At 42.5% G+C, this 20,146-nt stretch overlaps 1 protein-coding gene across 2 annotated transcripts in view; it reads right to left on the minus strand.

The window, feature by feature from the left end:
• Positions 1–20,146, minus strand: part of MAPRE1 (microtubule associated protein RP/EB family member 1) — a 31,580-nt gene that overhangs the window by 6,661 nt on the left and 4,773 nt on the right. For both annotated transcript variants that reach the window (XM_061207862.1, XM_061207861.1), the window contains exons 2-5: positions 19,990–20,113; positions 7,400–7,545; positions 5,491–5,698; positions 1,706–1,827 (exon numbers count right to left, since the gene is read on the minus strand). In XM_061207862.1, the coding sequence (XP_061063845.1) occupies positions 1,706–1,827; positions 5,491–5,698; positions 7,400–7,545; positions 19,990–20,110 (597 nt within the window). In that variant the 5' untranslated portion in view covers positions 20,111–20,113. The remainder of the gene's footprint in view (positions 1–1,705; positions 1,828–5,490; positions 5,699–7,399; positions 7,546–19,989; positions 20,114–20,146) is intronic.

The following is a 20,146-nucleotide window of genomic DNA, read 5'->3' on the forward strand; positions in this document are numbered from 1 at the left end:
CTTCATATTAAAAAAAATAATAATAAAAATCAAAACCCTGTTCAGGCCAAACAAATCAGTTCTGAGGCAGGGCTGGACCAGCTGGCTGTGAGCTGGGTCCAAACCCCAACTCAGGCTATTTAACCTCTCCGAGCCGCACTGTCCTCTGTAACACCTCACACGGCTGCTGCAAAAATGAAAGAAAATGTTTAGTAGAGCACTGGCGCTCACACTCTAAAAATGGTAGCTTTGTTTTTGCTATTAACAGTTGTGTATTTCACCAAAAAAAATCTAACTCCTGTGAACTTTTAAAACATACTTCAGAACCTATTTCACTCTATCAAGCCCACAGACAAGAACCATAACAATCACAACTGTCTTTCATCCACTGCCATTTACCCCATTTATCCCAAACACCCTTCCAGGTACTTGGCAAAACATCAGCTCATGAAATCCGCTCAACTACCGTGACCAAAGTATTAGCCCCACTGCATACGAGGCAGTGAATTTGGAGAGGTTAACTGACTTGCCCCAAGTAGAAGTTAAGTGGCAGAGCCAGGATGCACCCCAAATCTACACAACCCAAAGCCAGAGCTCCCTCACACCGGACACAGCTGAACAGCAGTCCCATGGAACCCACTGCATCTTCTCCTGGAGAGCACAAGGCCAACCCAGTGCTGGCTGCCGGGCCTCGGCACTGACACCTCTTTACCCTATTTCTCACTGAGACTGCTTCCTGTGTACACCTGTGCCTGGACAACAACAGTTACAGGGAAGGCTCCTTATTCTCCAGGACTTATGCACTCACAGTGACAGTGCCCACAGGGTGCTTGAAGCTGCCACAACAATGGGGATGGTGACCCAGTCACTTCCACACTCCCAAGGCACCTATGACCATGGGGCACACACAAATCAAAGAATGAAAAAAACCAAATGTGATCTTTGAGCAGACTTTTGTGTTCTGATTTCCTAGAAGTATGATCTGGGTCACAAGAGGTTCTGGATTAAAGTGAGGCCATTTCCTCCAGGCTTTAGGACTTGGCTTTTAAAAGGAAAGTAAAAGGGTTCAATCCCAAAGTCACAGGAATCACAGAGCATCCTTGATTTTAAATCTGGAAATAACCAAGAGAATCAACCAAAAGCAAACAAACAAATAAAACAACTATAAGAATTAGTGAGAAAATGTCTAAAAGTCTAAAATTTGTTCTGATCTACAGAGACCTCTCCCAAGTACCTTCAGGATATTTAATCCTGAAGATGTTTCAAATCATCGACCTATTAAGAACAGAAAAGCAATAGGCTTTGCATACCAGTTCCACTCTCAACTTGATACTCTAGTGGCCCAGGATTTCAGCAGAGAGACTGTGGAATCTTTTTTTAAATTACCATTTAGAAGGGAACTCTATCTTTTGTCAGAGCCAAAATTCAGGAGACATTCTGAGAATCCCACAGAACCCTGACAGCGTTCCAAACACTTTCAACAAGGTTCCATCGTATGGGCAGGTTTCGAAACAGACATCGGTTACTAATAGAAATAGATCTAACAGCACTCAGAAATGCCTGGCGCAGTGGTTGAGTCCAAAGCGCTCACACGTGTCACGAGGACTGCTTTGGTACGCAGACAAGGCAGGTCTTCCCACAAGAACACGGACAAGCCTCCCTGGTCAGGGCAGCAAGCACCCTTTCCCCCAAGGCGGCTCCTGTCTTGGACACATGAGGTGCCTACCTGCTGCATCAATTCGGCTGCTTCGTCATCCCCGTTCCCCACACCAGGATTCTTCCGCACCACGCCCGGGCCAGCCTTAGGGGTTGCAGTAGTTCTGTGTGTTGCAATGGGCCTCTGTGGAGCTGAGAGGGGCAGAGTTGTTTTTTTTTTTTAAGAGGAGAAATTTCAAGACAAAAAAGAACCCACCAGACAACAAGAGGAGGCTGTGATCAACTGCCCTCCACAGTTATGCAGTGAGGAGACCCAACAGAGAGAGCCCAGCATGCAAGACTGCACCCCATGTTTGCCCAAAGTGGTTTTTCATCCTGGCAGCACACTCAAGTACCAATTTTAGCCACGATCTTTCGTGCTGGGAATAAGTCCTTTGGCGTGGCCTTTTTTCCGCTGGGGTGGACAGGACTATCATCTGAAAGACGCAAAGTCATCCTGGTACATACAGATGATCTACCTTAACCCAGCTCCAACCACATCCACAGACAGGGCAGCTTTATGGAGCAAAGGAAAACTTCAGGCCAGGAGCTCACAGTCCCAGCTGTTGTGGGGTGCCCACAATTCCCCATCTGGAAAGTAAGGTGCCTCCTAACTCAGAACCTCAGGCTCCTTGGATTGGGAAGATGAGGGGGTAGAGCCTGCTTTGACCACTAATGACTTCAAAACCCCATCCTGCTTCCCTTTTAAAAGGTGTTTAGAAGGGTTAGGAGAGAAAAGCAGCACACTGACCAGGACTTAAAGACTTCTCTCAGTATGAATGGCCAAAGCAGACAAAGACGAGGAAAAAGCTACAAGGGACCAATCTATCTACAAGTTAAAAAAATTAAGAATACTCAAGAATGGGCTACCTCAAGGTAAATTTATCATTCATTATTTTATTCATTCAGCAAGTATTTTGTAAAGCTTGTACATTATGCCAGGCTTAGAAATATCTCATTTTCCTGACATCCCAAACTGTTCAATAACTATCAGGCCTTTCACCCACAGTAACAGGCATTTCCGCTGGAGGATCTCTAGCATATGTTTAACCTGAAGACTAAATTACTTAATGCAAGTCTCCACATGCCTGTTAGCAGCATCTGAAATATGAAATGCACAGGGTTATCTATGCAGTTCCCCTTTCTAAGAAGCTAAAGAATAAAAGTACTCAATATTTGGAGAAATCTGAACCCTCATATACTCTGCTGATGGTTAAATAAAATGATTCAGTCACTTTGGAAAACCATCAGGTAGTTCTGCCAAAGGTTAAACACAGAGTTACCATACGACCCAAGAATTCTGCTCCAAGAGTATATACTCTTGGAGACAACCCTCAGAATGGGAGAAAATATTTGCAAATGAAGCAACTGACAAAGGATTAATCTCCAAAACATACAAGCAACTCATGCAGCTCAATATCAAAAAAACAAACAACCCAATCCAAAAATGGGCAGAAGACCTAAATAGGCATTTCTCCAAAGAAGATACACAAATTGCCAACAAATGAAAGAATGCTCAACATCATTAATCATTAGAGAAATGCAAATCAAAACTACAATGAGGTATCACCTCACACCAGTCAGAATGGCCATCATCAGAATATCTACAAACAATAAATGCTGGAGAGGGTGTGGAGAAAAGGGAATCTTGCACTGTTGCTGGGAATGTAAATTGATACAGCCACTATGGAGAACAGTATGGAGGTTCCTTGAAAAACTAAAAACAGAACTACCATATGACCCAGCAATCCCACTACTGGGCATATATGCTGAGAAAACCATAATTTAAAAAGAGTCATGTACCACAATGTTCACTGCAGCTCTATTTACAATAGCCAGGACATGGAAGCAACCTAAGTGTCCATTGACAGATGAATGGATACAGAAGATGTGGCACATATATACAATGGAATATTACTCAGCCATAAAAAGAAACGATACTGAGTTATTTGTAGTGAGGTGGATGGACCTAGAGTCTGTCATACAGAGCGAAGTAAGTCAGAAAGAGAAAAACAAATACTGTATGTTAACACATATATATGGAATCTAAAGAAAAAAAAAAAAATGGTTCTGAAGAACCTAGGGGCAGGACAGGAGAAAACACACAGACGTAGAGAATGGACTTGAGGACACGGGGAAGGGGAAGGGTAAGCTGGGACGAAGTGAGAGAGTGGCATGGACATGTATACACTACCAAATGTAAAATAGCTAGCTAGTGGGAAGCAGCCGCATAGCACAGGGAGATCAGCTCAGTGCTTTGTGACCACCTAGAGGGGTGGGATAGGAAGGGTGGGAGGGAGACGCAAGAGGGAGGAGATATGGGGATGTATGTATATTTATAGCTGATTCACTTTGTTATAAAGCGGAAACACACCATTGTAAAGCAATTATACTCCAATAAAGATGTTAAAAAAAAAATTAAAAAAAAAAAAAGGGTATATACTCTTGGATATATACCCCAAGAGAAAACATACGCCCACACAGAAATTTGTAAATGAATGGTCATAGCAGCATTGTTCGTAAAAGCTAAAAAATGAAAAGAACTCAAATCACCATCAACTGATGAATAAATAAAATATGCTACAACCATACAATAGAATGTTATTTAGCCATAAAAAGGAATGGAGTACTGATATACGATACAATATGGATGAACCTTGAAAACATTATGCTAAATGAAAGAAGCCAGACACAAAAGACTATGTATTCTATAATCCCATTCAGAAATGTTCAGAATAAGTAAATCCATAGAGAGTGGATTAGTAGTTGCCTAGGATTGGCAGGGAGGGAGGAGAGTTGGGGGAAAATGGGAAGTGACTGCTATTAAGCACACATGAGGTTTCTTCTGGGGGGTAATGAAAATGTTCTAAAACTGATTATGGCAATAGTAGAACACACCTATGAATGTACTAAAAACCATTCAATTGTATACTTTAAATGGGTGAATTGTATGGTAATCAGAGCTCAATAAAGCTATCAAAATTACAAAGTACTTAATGTCCCCCTCTACCTACCAGATGCATCAGCCTCTCTCTCAAGGTACTACGTGACTTTAACTAACGTTCTTGCCACCTTTTGAGGAGGAGTTAGCACCCGCAGAACATCCACCCTGACCCAAAGTATATGTTCTGTGAGTGTACTACTGCAAACAATTTGGGGAAACCTACCAGGACAAGACTTTTAAAGAAAGTCTGTAAAAACAGCCTCCCCCTGACTCCTAGATTCTGCTGGCATCACAGAACTTAGCACTCTAGGGAGGGCAGGGAAGCTGTGAGTAAGCACAGGAAGCTGGTCTGCAGACAGAACAATGACGCAGAGCCAAGAGCAGTCCCCAAGAGACCTAGAAAGCTCCTTCAGTGCCTGGGAGTTCAGGTATGGTTGCAACTTCCCATCCGAGGGCTCTAAGATGAAATGCCCTTGTGTTCAAACTAACTCTCTTTTATGTGAGCTAACCTGAGGGACTTCTATTCCATACAACTAAAGTATGTTGGCAAAATCGATACAGTAACTCATTCAGGCCTCAAGAACAGCCCTCTGGGGGCAAGTACTGAAATTCCCCTTTTACAGAGGAGGAAACAGCAGGGTAGAGGTGAAGTGATTACACAGGGCTCCAGAGATCTAAGAACAAACACAGGACCCTGATGCCACAATCCATGCCTCTGCCATGTGGCTGGGCTTACGCTCTTTAAGCTCCCTAAGCCTACGGCTACCCAAACCCTTCTGACTGAATACTATAAGAATGAATGTATTTGGAAATGGTATTTTTTGTGTGTGGGTTTTTGGGTTTTTTTTGGTTTGTTTGTTCGTTTGTTTTACCTGCACTGCTAGAGCTGAGAGGTTTCTTCGGTTTGTTCAGAGCTGGAGCAACAAGGGAGGGGGCCACCGCAGTTTCTTGACCTTGTCTGGCAGCTACAGGGTCATAGTCTTTCCCATCATAGTTTGCATCAAAAAACTTCTTGAACCACTGAACGAATTCAAAATTGTCCTGAAACTTTCCTTTTACTAATTTGTCCACAGGAATTATCTGTAGAGAAACACAAGACTATTTAGCCCAAAAGCAAGAAGAAGCTTCTGGCAAGCATCAAACATGTCCATCACATCAGTATAAGGCTCTGCCAAAGGAGAAAAAAATATTTTAGAGGCAAGAACTAAGTGCTAAGTAAGCCCCTGGAAGTTTGTAGAGCAAGTTTCATTCAATTTGCCTTCCACAGAGAACTTAACAACAGCCAGTCCCCCTCCAAGTCCATCAAAAGAAATCAGAAATGCAAAAGAAACAAGTATCATACATAAGTCACATATACACATCCAAACACATCCTAAGATATGTTATTCCACTGTAAAGAGTAAAGCTCCCATGGAACTTGCACGGCCACGGTGCCTGTCACAAGGTATGAAATTCAGAGCACAAACTAACCACAGGCATCCACGACGAACTGTGCTAAAAAAAATTGTCTTAAAAATAGGTCAAGGTACGGAATCAGTCCTGGGATAGACTTCTACAAAATGATATGTTTTTCAAGTAATTCCAGTCCTATTAAAACATACTTTAAAGGACCTGTAAGTTTTTTATTGTACCAGAATACTGTGTTACCAGGTATTACTTCAAATGGTGGGACTGCTGGCCAGAGCTTAACTATCTTTTAACTCTTCAAGGATTCCAGTTACTATCTGAACTATATCCACCCATCTGAGCAAATAAATTTTTAAAAATTTCTGTGTGATACTGAAACATTTACAAATAAAATGTTATGTAACTCACTTCAAAATAATCCACGAGTACAGGGGGTGGGGTAGAGGTATACATGAAACAAAACTGGCCCTGAGTTGATAATCACTGAGGTACATGGGAGATCACTGCACTATTCTCTCTAACTCATATACTTCAGAAATTTTCCTTATTCAAAAAAATAAATTCCATAAAAAGAAAAATTACTGCATATAATAAGCTACACCTAGTTTAAACTATGCCTGATAACTAAATATTCTTCCAACACAAATGTGTATTTTATATATTGTACAGAGACAAAACTAAAATAAAAGTAAGACTGATTTCAAAGTAAATAAAAACCAGATACAGCAGCAAGATAATCAGGGGACGATTACAAGCTCTACTAAAAAAAATGCCCCCCCCCCAAAATGGCTTAAAGGATAAGCCCTTCTAATGGGGGGAAACTACTTAATTTTGCAATAATCTGTTATCTACTAAAACAAAGCTATTTACCCTAATGAAGCCTGGTGGTCTGTGTTTCTGGTAGCTTCAAATAACCTTGGGGGCAAAAGGGAACATTCCAGCACCTGCCAGCCATCTTCTTCGTACTTTGCTATAAAAATCAAGTTCTAGACTCTTCTCTATTAGAGCTACTTATTCTACCATATGGTATGCTTTACAGAAGTAAACTCAGAGATTAAACGAGTTAGACCTCAGACTAATAGAAATTAAACAGTAATAAAATTAAAAAAAAAAAAATCATGGGTACAGATTTACAGATTGATCTTTCAGACAGTTACCAACTTCATGATGAAGAAAGAAGACCGTAAGGGAACCGGGGGTAGGAAAGCAGAGGGAAACTTTGCTCCCAGTAAATTCTGTTAACTGGAGAAAAGATAACCATATAAATTGGGAAAAGAAAAACAAAAATGTCCAAAGTCATGGCCCAGAATCTGTATCCTTAGTAATTACCACTAGTTAAGAAACACCCTAAATGAAAGAATAAAGTTTACTTACTTTGTCAACACCCATCCTCTTAAAACCTGCTTGTAGTATTTTGAAGTTCTGGATGTATTCGTGTTCTAGCTTAGCTTGGAATTTCACTTTCTTCAAGGCAATGGAGCCAGGGAACAGCATGTCCATAAACTGACAATAGGCAGCCCCTGAATGAGTAACAGAAGAAAATACACACTAGGTCATTAAATGCAGTAGCTATTAAAGCAGCAGGGTGAAAATTTACCCAAACCTGCTTAACCCACTAAATTTTAAAAGTTGTGAAGTGGACCTACAAAACCCCAAAGCTTCATTACCACTTGACTTCAAAATTGATAATAGGACTGTGGTTTTACCTGGTAAGTTCTACAACACACTTGCAACCTGGAACCCCATGACGAGAAGAGGAATGTTCCCATGAAATTTTAAAACTATTCTTTATAAGAAAACCAGCATGACAATAAAATGACAACTACAAAGAAAAATGAACGTCAGCGGGAGGAGGGATTTCCCCAGTATTTCAAAGATCCATCCTCTGACACAGGTTTAAAAAGAAAGTTTTTTCTAAGATGTTTGCCTCCCTGAGCTTTTTACATCTCTAAATAAACTAACCTATCATTTTATAAACAAAGTTGAATAGAAGACGTTTTTGTGTTCCTCCATTTAAATTTTTTCAATTTTAAAGGCCACTATAAGAAATTATTGCATGTACTTCATCCCATTTGCTCCCCAATTTCACTCCTTCCTCCACTTGCCCATTTTTATCCATCACCACCCCCAAAAGTGTTTTCTTGGCACTTAATATTTCCAGGAATGTTACTTCTCTAATGCCTACCAAAATACACTCTCCTAATACAGGACAGGCTTCATGCGCACTTACTGCCCTTTCAGGAAAGGAGGCAAGAAATCCAGCGACTAAGCAATAGGTGTTGTGCAGAACGAGGCCACCTTAATACGCATATTCAACTTATTTTACATCAGGCCAAATTGGCTCCCTGCCAGATCCGGCATAAACAGTGCCATTATCATTAGTTTTGGAAAGATCCAAAGAAAGCAGAAGCACTTCAATGACCTGAGTGACATGCTTAGTAGAAAGGAGCACCAGAAAGTGACAGCCTGATTTTTTTTTTTTTTTCACACACACTGTATTTTATTTTTACAAGAGATAGACTGACACCAAGCATTGTACATGGATGACCACAACAAAAGCAACAATGATTGCAATTACCAAACATGAAACACACTCATACTATGTCATAATATTGACATTCACTCCAGTAATCCTCCACTGTAACAGCTCCTTTACTTTGCAGTGAAAATTGATTTGTATATTCTTTGCCTCTGAGTCCTTGTGGGATTTTTTCTTTTTTAAAATTCAAACAGAAAGTCACAAAAATTATACTCATCCTCATCAGTTCACTCAGTCCCATGTAATTAATTTTTTCTTTTCATCTTGATCTTTTGTTAGCACTTTTATGAGCTCATCAGTTTTTCATTAGAGTTCTGAAAATGCTTATTCATTCAGTTCAGCAGTACAGTCAGGTACCAGAAACCTGTACTTGTCAGAGTCTTTTCCATGAATTTCCTGAAGATGAAACCCTTTTATAGGAACATATTTACAAAAGCATCAGAGTACACCCAGAACTGTCTGTAAATGACAAAAGACTTAAAAATGACCACGGTTAAAGATTTGATGAAAGTTCATAATAATGCAGTTGACAAGAAAATTAGTTATTTCTGAGATATACATTTTAAAGTAATAACTAGGATTATGACTTATAACATTATACCAGAACATATAAGATTTTTAGAAATTTCATGTAATGTCTGAAACATTTATATTAACATATTTCCATACAAATAACCCAATGAAAGTTTAGTATTAGTTGTTTTGTTTGTTTGTTTATACTGCAGGTTCTTTATTAGTCATCAATTTTATACACATCAGTGTATACATGTCAATCCCAATCGCCCAATTCAGCACACCACCATCCCCACCCCACCGCTGTTTTCCCCCCTTGGTGTCCATATGTTTGTTCTCTACACCTGTGTCTCAACTTCTGCCCTGCAAACCGGCTCATCTGTACCATTTTTCTAGGTTCCACATACATGCGTTAATATACGATATTTGTTTTTCTCTTTCTGACTTACTTCACTCTGTATGACAGTCTCTAGATCCATCCACGTCTCAACAAATGACTCAATTTCGTTCCTTTTTATGGCTGAGTAATATTCCATTGTATATATGTACCACATCTTCTTTATCCATTCGTCTGTTGATGGGCATTTAGGTTGCTTCCATGACCTGGCTATTGTAAATAGTGCTGCAATGAACATTCGGGTGCATGTGTCTTTTTGAATTACGGTTTTCTCTGGGTATATGCCCAGTAGTGGGATTGCTGGGTCATATGGTAATTCTATTTTTAGTTTTTTAAGGAACCTCCATATTGTTCTCCATAGTGGCTGTATCAATTTACATTCCCACCAACAGTGCAAGAGGGTTCCCTTTTCTCCACACCCTCTCCAGCATTTGTTGTTTGTAGATTTTCTGATGATGCCCATTCTAACTGGTGTGAGGTGATACCTCATTGTAGTTTGGATTTGCATTTCTCTAATGATTAGTGAGGTTGAGCATCCTTTCATGTGTTTGCACCAGAAAGTGACAGCCTGATTTTTTTTTTTTAATAAATTCATTTATTTATTTTTGGCTGCGTTGGGTCTTCGTTGCTGTGTGCGGACTCCTCATTGTGGTGGCTTCTCTTGTTGTGGAGCATGGGCTTCAGTAGTTGTGGCAAGCGGGCTTAGTTGCTCCAGGGAAGCCCAAAAGCCTGATTCTTGAGGTGGCTGATTTATTTACTCATCCAACAGAAATATACTGTGGGATTATGTACCAGGCAATGAATTAGCAATATTTATGCTTTTTAAAATGGAGGCACTGGGCTTCCCTGGTGGCGCAGTGGTTGGGAGTCCGCCTGCCAATGCAGGGGACACAGGTTCAATCCCTGGTCTGGAAAGATCCCACATGCCGCAAAAGCAACTAAGCCCATGCGCCACAACTACTGAGCCTGCACTCTAGAGCCCACGAGCCACAATTACTGAAGCCCAGGCGCCACAACTACTGAAGCCTGCGCACCTAGAGCCCGTGCTCCGCAACAAGAGAAGCCACCGCAGTGAGAAGCCTGTGCACCGCAACGAAGAGTAGCCCCCACTCGCCGCAACTAGCGAAAGCCTGCTTGGAGCAGCGAAGACTCTACGCAGCCAAAAATAAATAAGTAAAATAAATAAATTTATTTTAAAAAAATAAATAAAGGAGATTTAAAAGTCATAATTTACCAATTGCAATGTACAGATCTGGTTTGGATCCTGATGCATACAAATCAACTTAAAACACACACACACAGAAGATAATCCATTAAGCATCTATACCCACAGCACTGCTTTACACATGAAAGATATTCTTTCTGAACCAGCAAAATAATGTGCATTTACTAAATTCTCAGGCCATTCGTGGGACTTCCCATTCAAAACAGCAGTCATCTGCTTCTCAGAAAAAACCTGCTTGAAGAATGTTGCTTTTATTTTAGAGATAGAAGAATCCTTATAGCCATTATAAATGTAAAAACTGAGGACCAAAAACTGTGGCCAAAGACTACAGAGGCAAGAGACCAAGCTTAGAACCAGACCCCAGGTATCCTGACTCCCTGTCCATTGCTCTTTTCCATGTCATTATACACCATATTAGAACACCCTACCCTGGAATAAAGAAGCATTTCCTGAATCAGGGAAGAAAGAGGTATACCATGCTGCTACACTCTGACTGAAACAGAGTTAACAAAGAAAAACACTGAGACCCCACTAAAAATAGACAAATCAACTGGACAATTCACACAAAAAAATGTAAACAGCTGATAAACACGTGGGGAGCCAACCTAAGGAAATGATTTTTTAAAAAAATATAGCCTGGCAGTCCAGTAGTTAGGACTCTGCACTTTCACTGCCGAGGGCCTGGGTTCAATCCCTGGTCAGGGAACTAAGATCCCACAAACCACCAGTGCAGCAAAAAAAAAAAAGTGAATTTAATAAAGTAATACCAATTTTAAAAAAATACAGCAAAGATTTACACATGAAACTTGTGTAACTTTATTACAAGAGTAAAAAATGGAAGCAACCTATATGTCCAAAAGTAGGAGCAATCAATTACATAATTTGCACACCATCACCTAAGAGAATATTATGCAAGCATTCAAAGCACATTTTTTTTTTTTATAGAACTCTTTTTTTTTTTTTAATTAATTAATTTATTTATTTATTATTTTGGCTGTGTTGGGTCTTCGTTTCTGTGCGAGGGCTTTCTCTAGCTGCGGCAAGCGGGGGCCACTCTTCATCGCGGTGCGCGGGCCTCTCACTATCGCAGCCTCTCTTGTTGCGGAGCACAGGCTCCAGACGCGCAGGCTCAGTAGTTGTGGCTCACGGGCCCAGTTGCCCCGCGGCATGTGGGATCTTCCCAGACCAGGGCTCGAACCCGTGTCCCCTGCATTGGCAGGCAGATTCTCAACCACTGCGCCACCAGGGAAGCCCCAAAGCACATTTTTTTAAAATTGTGGGGGGGAAAGCTCAAGATTTAATATTACAAGGAAAAACAAGCTACAAAATCATACCTATAAAATGTCTTCATATATGTAAAAATATCCATCTTAATATATATGCATAGAAAAAAAAAAGACTAGAAGAAAACACAATGTGTAGACTTCCCTGGTGGTCCAGTGGTAAAGAATCCACCTTCCAATGCAGGGGACGTGGGTTCAATCCCTGCTCAGGGAACTAAGATCCCACATGCTACGGGGGAACTAAGCCCATCAGCCACAACTACCAAGCTTGTGTGCCTCAACGAGAGAGCCCGCGTGCCACAACTAGAGAGACGCCCGCACACTGCAAGGAAAGATGCCGCGTGTCTCAACGAAGATCCCGCGTGCCACAACTAAGACCTGACACAGCCAAAAATAAATAACTTAAATAAATAAATAATATTAAAAAATAGAAAGAAAACACAATGTATTAGATTAAACCATACAAAGTTATTGTTTTATAGATCAAAAATGATTGAACAGTGGCCATCTCTGGGGACTGGTACTGAATACATTCTATTTTTAAAATATTAATTATGTACTACAATGAATATTACTTTTATAATCAGAACACAAAAAAAGGTAAATGTTTTTTACAAAGAAGTCTGTCAGCTGCTTTTTTACAAAAGGGCTCAAAACTCCTGGCCTGTAGATGTCTCAGCTTGTTTCAGAAGAGGTTAAAAGGGGCTTTCCTTCCAGTCTCTGCCTTAATAACAAAGGCTGGCAACATAAGCAGGGTAAGAAGAGGACCCCTCAGGTCTTCCTTGGTGGTGCAGTGGTTGGGAATCCACCTGCCAATGCAGGGGATGTGGGTTCAATCCCTGGTCCGGGAAGATCCCACATGCCTCGGAGCAATTAAGCCCGTGCACCACAACTACTGAGCCTATGCTCTAGAGCCCGCGAGCCACAACTACTGAGCCCGCGAACCACAACTACTGAAGCCCGCACGCCTAGAGCCCGTGCTCCGCAACAAGAGAAGCCACCGCAATGAGAAGCTCACCCACCTCAACGAAAAGTAGCCCCCCCGCTCGCCACAACTAGAGAAAGCCCACGTGCAGCAACGACGACCCAATGCAGCCAAAAATAAATAAATTAAAAAAAAAAAAAAAAAGAAGAAGAAGAGGACCCCTCTTACATGGCTGCTGTCCCAATGATCTGGGGCAGGAGAACAGGTCCATGTAAAATCTGTGGCTGGAAAATGCAGACAGACTTAGGGTTGGACCAACTGTGTCATGGCACCAACCACCAAGTCTCCGCTGACTGCCACAGCCCCATTCTACCAGGATCTGTGCTACTAGCAAAGAACACACAAGGGCACAATGCAGCCCCTTCTCCAAAAGCTTGCAATATATCAAGTGCACTGGCTCTCAACCCTTTTGGGTCAAGGGTCCCTTGGAGAATTAGATGAAAGCTGAAGTCAATATTCTACACAGGATAGATGCCTTTCAGGACTTCCCCGGCGGTCCAGAGGTTAGGACTCTGCACTTCCAATGCAGGGGGCATGGGTTCGATCCCTGGTCAGGGAATTAAGATCCCACATGCTCTGTCACGGCCAAAAAAAAAAAAGATAGATGCCTTCCTATCAGAAAACTCTAGATTAAGAGTCCTCAAAGTAACACTCTATTAAATGTAAAAGTGTTCAGGCTTTTGGAAGTAGGTGAGGCTTAAGTCATCTTAAAGGATGAATAAAATTTGGAAATAGAAGGCTGTGAGGAGTCATTAATGCAGACATTAAAAGTCGGCCTCGAGACATTTTAACAAGTGAAACATAATCCTATTTTAATTTTAAAAGCAAGAAACAAAACCGTAAAACATTGTGTGCTTGTATTTGTTACTTACTGCAACAGTCTGTAATAGCAATAGACTGGAAACAAACTAAATGTCCATTAATAGGGGACTGATCCAAGGAAATTATGGTACTACACAGCCATAAAAGAAAAGAAAGTGGCACCTGCTACATGGATATGGAACACTCTCCAGAGTGTCCAGTGCAATTAAACACTACCACTTGTGTAAAAGGGGGGAAAGAGAACACACACACAAAATACAGACAGATGGATGTTTCTGCTTGTATACACTCTCTCTGGAGGCCACCCAGCTGATAACACTGGTTACTTCTGGGTTGGGGAACTGGGTGGCTAGTAGATGGGCTTACTTTTCACAGGGAGACTTTTCACTGATTTTTTGTTCCTTTTGAATTTCAAACCATTTGAGACTTTCAGTTATTCAAAAAGTATGTCAATTATGTTTTTAAATTATAGAAAATACTGAATGTACAGCTAAAATGAGTAACCTTGGGCAAGCTGTTTAACTTCTCTGTCTCAGTTTCTCTATCTATAAAATGGGGATGACAGTCCTTACCTCCCCCCCACCCCCCCGCGCCGAGGTTATATAGGTAAAGCACTTTAGAAAGTGCCTGGCCTATAGTAAGAGTTCAATAAATAAAACCGTAATTAGGGGGAAAAAATACAGCTAAAAGATAACGATGACTATCACTTGTGCAATACAGCAGATTATGGTTTTCTTCTTAATGGTTCTATGAAGAAGACCTAATTACTTATAATCAGAAGAAAATAAGTTTCTTGTCTCTTGCTTTAATTAACACCAAGAGGTACCTGAAGAATTAGGCAAAAATATTTAAAGAGATACTTCCTTGAGCAGAGAAGTGACAATAAAAAATGGTCTCTTTGAAGGCTGCAGACTATCCGATACAATAAAAGAAGAGTGGGGGAGGGGAGCCTTCAGGGAACGTAGGGCCCTGTTAGGAGGCCACTATGGCAGCAGCCTGCAAACTGAGAAGGGGTTACAGCAAAAGACCCTGCAGAAGACACAGAGAACTTTGTGAGTTAGCCTAAAAAGATGATTCTCAGGCCTGCGACACTAGAAGAATGGTGGAATTATGGCCCAAAATGGAGTGTCTGGAAAAGGGAGCCAACTTGAGGAGAACAAAGTGGGTGAGGCCTGGTCAGGCTCCTGGTCTCACTCTCAGAGCAGCTCTGGGAGCAAGACTGACAAGCTAGTTTATATCAACTCGAGGGCTGGCAGGGCCCTACAATGAGCTAAGAAAAAAGGAAACCTAGCTTTTGCCTGGGAGCATCCGAACACCTCTCCTACTATGTACAGCACAGAACTGTGAAGGAGGCCAGGATGGAGGGGAGAAGGCAAGGAAGGGGGATCCGAGAACATACAGTGAGGGCCACCTGACATGTACAGAGCACCATGCTGGGCCCTTGGAAAAGCGCAGAGGGGCCTGATCGTGGACTGGAATCGAAGGAAGAGAGGAATGGAAAGCAAATGGCACCCCCACCCCCACCCCTTCTTTTGGGCCACACCTCCTGGCTTGCAGGATCTCAGCTCCCCAACCAGGGATTGAACCCAGGCCATGGCAGTGAAAGCCTAGAACCCTAACCACTAGGCCACCAGGGAACTCCCTTTTTTTTTCAGCATTCCCCTTCTGACACAAGCGATCCCATCAGAATCTTTCTCTGTGATCAGGGTTTTTTCCTTGATGACTATCTTTTCAAAATACTTGACTAACTCTCCAAAACAGAGAGACTACGGAATGTAATGAATCTTGAAACAAGCGGCCAGCTCTATCACTGAAAGTCATCCTCACCTTATCTCACTACAAGAGCCAAGCAATGGCTCACTTCACTGTTGGAGGCAGGGAGCCCACAATGCTGATAAAACTCAGCCATTTCGCAGGCAGCCAGCACATGAGTAGTGTAGGACCTCAGAGCTTTGCCCTCTCAAGGGAAAAACCTATTCCTACCTTTCAAAGCTTGGGCTTGGTAGAGAATTCTGATCTGCATGACCCCCTGCTCATCAGAGGTAAGACCGGGAGGGACCAGGCTCCAGTGTTAAACGTCACTCGGATTCTCCTCGGGCCTCAGTAAACACAAGGATCTGAGGAGCCTCACTTTCTCTCTGACTCCAATACCCAGGCAGCAGACCTTTTTCAGGGACACGGTGTCTGCGGCTCATCCTGTTTGGTCTCATACTTGAAGCTGAGACCCCATTTACTAAAGGCCAATGTGAAACACAACACAACCTTCTACATACTCTGAGAAAAGTCCCACACGGCTCTCAAGAGGTGAACTAGCTGTGAACAGAAGTTTGTTTATAAATCATGTGCATAAGTATTCTGCACTGGGACTTCCCTGGTGGTTAAGAATCCACCTGCCAACGCAGGAGACACGGGTTCGAGCCCTGGTCTGGGAAGATCCCACATGCCACAGAGCAACTAAGCCCGTGCACCACAACTACTGAGCCTGTGCTCTAGAGCCCATGAGCCACAACTACTGAGCCCACGTGCCACAACTACTGAAGCCCACACGCCTAAAGCCCGTGCTCCACAACAAGAGAAGCCACCACAATGAGAAGCCCACTCACCGCAACGAAGAGTAGCTCCCACTCGCTGCAATAAGAAAGGCTGCGTGCAGCAACGAAGGCCCAACGCAGCCAAAAATTAATTAATCAATTAATTTAAAAAAAAAAAAAAAGAAGTATTCTGCACGTTCTACTGGGGAAAAGCCCTTTATCTAGGATAAGAAAAATGGCAGGCAGCAGGCAAAGTTGAAACTCTTCACAGATTTTTAATGAGACAATATCACTATAATTGATAATATGTAATTTACATTTGTTCAACTTTCCTCCAAATGCTTCTTTTAAAAAGACAGAGCATGTATACAGCAGAAAAGAGTACAGGCTGTGTGGTCAGAAAGATCCTGGGTTCAAAATCAGGCTCTATAACGTCTAAGCTGTGCCCCGTGCAGTCTCCTCCTGTGTAAAACGAGAATGTGTCCTGCCCCTTGAGAGATCTAGGTTCACCTCAAGGGTCTGGTGCAGAATCAGTATCTGAGAGCTATTTTTACAGGTGAGCCTAACAACAGCACAAAAGGTGAACCAGATCCTACTACCCCAGTTTATAGATGAGGAACCAGAACATTACGGGACTCGGGACTTCCCTGGTGGTCCAGTGGTTAAGACTCCGTGCTTCCAATGCAGGGGGTGTGGGTTCAATCCCTGGTTGGGGAACTAAGATCCCACATGCTGCATGGAGCCACCAAGAAATAAAAATAAATAAATAAGAATAAAATAATTTTTTTTAAAAAGTTATGGGGCTCGTCCAAAGTCACATGGCTCAGTGCAGACTGAAGTCTCTTCATGCCCAGTCCTGACTACTCATGACAGCTCCCTGTCTGAGACAAATCTGGAGCCAGATCAGCACATATACAACTTATCTACATGTGAAAAGAGATCTCATTTTTGAATTAACTAAGTGAAATACATCTTGGAGTATATTTATAATAGAAAGAGGTAACTTTTAGGGAGAAACTGCTGGTGAAAAAGCCGGCTCCAATGAACACTAAGATGACCTCATCCCCCCCATTAATCACGAGGCAAACAAGTACTTTAAAAGCCTCCAACAAATGGGGATGTGGCAGTAAAACTGAGGAAATTAACAGAAAGTAGGGGGAAAGCAGCACGGATCTAAGACTAACAGCCAGTGCCTACGACTAACAAAGCAACTGATGTTTAATAAGCATGACTCCTGGGCAACTCTGTCTCACTGTACAACTTCACATCGAGCCTCTCTGACTATCTATAAAACCGAGATTAAATCTCACAGGGGAGGGATTTCCCTGGTGGTCCAGTGGCTAAGACGCCGTGCTCCCAATGCAGGGGGCCCAGGTTCGAGCCCTGGTCAGGGAACGAAATCCCACATGCCACAACTACGAGTTCGCATGCCACAACTAAAGATCCGTGGGCACTTCCCTGGTGGTCCAGTGGTTAAGAATCCGCCTTCCAGGGACTTCTCTGGTGGCGTAGTGGTTAAGAATCCACCTGCCAATGACACAGGTTCAACCCTTGGTCCAGGAAGATCTCACATGCCGCAGAGCAACTAAGCCCGTGTGCCACTACTGAGACTGCATGCCACAGCTACTGAAGCCCGCGCGCCTAGAGCCTGTGCTCCGCAACAAGAGAAGCCACCACAATGAGAAGCCCACGCACCGCAACAAAGAGTAGCACCGGCTCGACGCAACTAGTGAAAGCCCACGTGCAGCAATGAAGACCCAACGCAGCCAAAAAAAACCAAAAAGAATCCACTTTCCAATGCAGGGGACACGGGTTCGATCCCTGGTCGGGGAACTAAGATCCCACATGCTGCTGGGCAACTAAGCCCACATGCCACAACTACTGATCCCGTGCCACAACTAGAGAAGCCTGTGTGCCGCAAAGAGCCCACGTGCTGCAACTAAGACCCGACGCAGCTAAATAAATAAATGTAAATAAATTTAAGAAAAAACCAAAACAAAAACAACAAAAAAACGAGGTATGCCTGTACACTTCTACAATCATCTGAAAGGTTACAAAACTTAATAACAAAAAAAAAATCCCGCGTGCCACAACTAAGACCCAACTCAGCCAAAAATAAATAAATAAATAGATTTATTTTAAAAAAAAAAAGAGGGCTTCCCTGGTGGCACAGTGGTTGAGAATCTGCCTGCCAGCGCAGGGGACACGGGTTCGAGCCCTGGTCTGGGAAAATCCCACATGCCACGGAGCAACTAGGCCCGTGAGCCACAACTACTGAGCCTGCGCGCCTGGAGCCTGTGCTCCGCAAGAGAGGCCGTGACAGTGAGAGGCCCGCGCACCGCGATGAAGAGTGGCCCCCGCTCGCCGCGACTAGAGAAAGCCCTCGCACAGAAACGAAGACCCAACACAGCCAAAAATAAATAAATAAATAAATAAATTTTTTTAAATAGTAAATATATATTAAAAAAAAAAAGAAATTAAAAACAAAAAGCTGAGAATTATTTTAAAAAAAAAGAAAAAAGAAAATTTGGAAATAATCTAAATGTCCAAAAATTGGGAAGATATTAAACCACTCCACCATATCTACAGAAAGAAATAGTATACAGCCATTAAACGTAATTATTTCCAAGACAGTGAAAGACACTAGAGAATATCCACAATTTAATGTTAAGTGAAAAAAAGCTGGAATATATACAAATATATGTGTGCACAGAAAACACCCAAGCAGTGGCTTTCTCTAAATGAAACGACCAGCATTTTTTATTTTCTTTTCTCTAGTTTTCTAAAGGTTATACAATTAGTATAGACAGAAACAGAACATGTTTTTGTTCTTGTTTTAAATCATTACCTCTCTGCCGGATTCTTAGTAAAAAGTAGGTCAATAAAGTTGTGGCTAAAATGGCAAACTTGCCTGAGTTTGGGCTTGTGCTACTTGGGAATAAGAAACGCCACTGAGGGCTCCCCTGGTGGCACAGTGGTTAAGAACCTGCCTGCCAATGCAGGGGACATGGGTTCGAACCCTGGTCCGGGAAGATCCCACATGCGGTGGAGCAACTAAGCCCGTGCGCCACAACTACTGAGCCTGCGCTCTAGAGCCCGTGAGCCACAACTACTGAGCCCACGTGCCATAATTACTGAAGCCTGCGCGCCTAGAGCCCGTGCTCCGCAACAAGAGAAGCCACTGCAATGAGAAGCCTGTGCACCGCAACAAAGAGTAGCCCCCACTCACCACAACTAGAGAAAAGCCCACACGCAGCAACAAAGACCCAATGCAACCAAAAATAAATAATAAATAAATAATTTTTTAAAAAAAAGAAACACCACTGATAAACTAATATAGAACTAGAACAATTACAATTATTGTCCTTAAATAAGTCACTTCAAATTTGGATGCACAACAGTGCAGATGGAGAAGCTGGCACTAAGCTGCAGGCCTCAGAATGGAGCCTCTACAGTGGGAGACGGTGGACACACAGGTCAGAACAAAGCACGCTCTTTTTAAGCACAGTTCCTCTCAGAAGTGGAACCAGGGCAGAGCTGAAAGAAACGGGGCAGCCCCAACACAGAACCTGAACCTGCACCTGCACCTTTTGCAATCAGATACGGGCCTGTGCATCCCTGAAGGACTCGCAGGCTTTCCTGGAAAAGGGGCCGACTGATTTCTCTTACCTGAGCACAACTGTTCAATCTTTGTCAGATTCAACTGCAGAGACTCATTGATCCAGGCCAGCATGTCATGTCGACTGAGGTTATCACTGGTGACCGACGTTGAGTACACATTCACTGCCATCTTCTATAGCATGTGAAGAAAAGAGAAGGACTCGTG

Source organism: Eubalaena glacialis, chromosome 13, assembly GCF_028564815.1.
Source record: "Eubalaena glacialis isolate mEubGla1 chromosome 13, mEubGla1.1.hap2.+ XY, whole genome shotgun sequence".
Lineage (NCBI taxonomy): Eukaryota > Metazoa > Chordata > Mammalia > Artiodactyla > Balaenidae > Eubalaena > Eubalaena glacialis.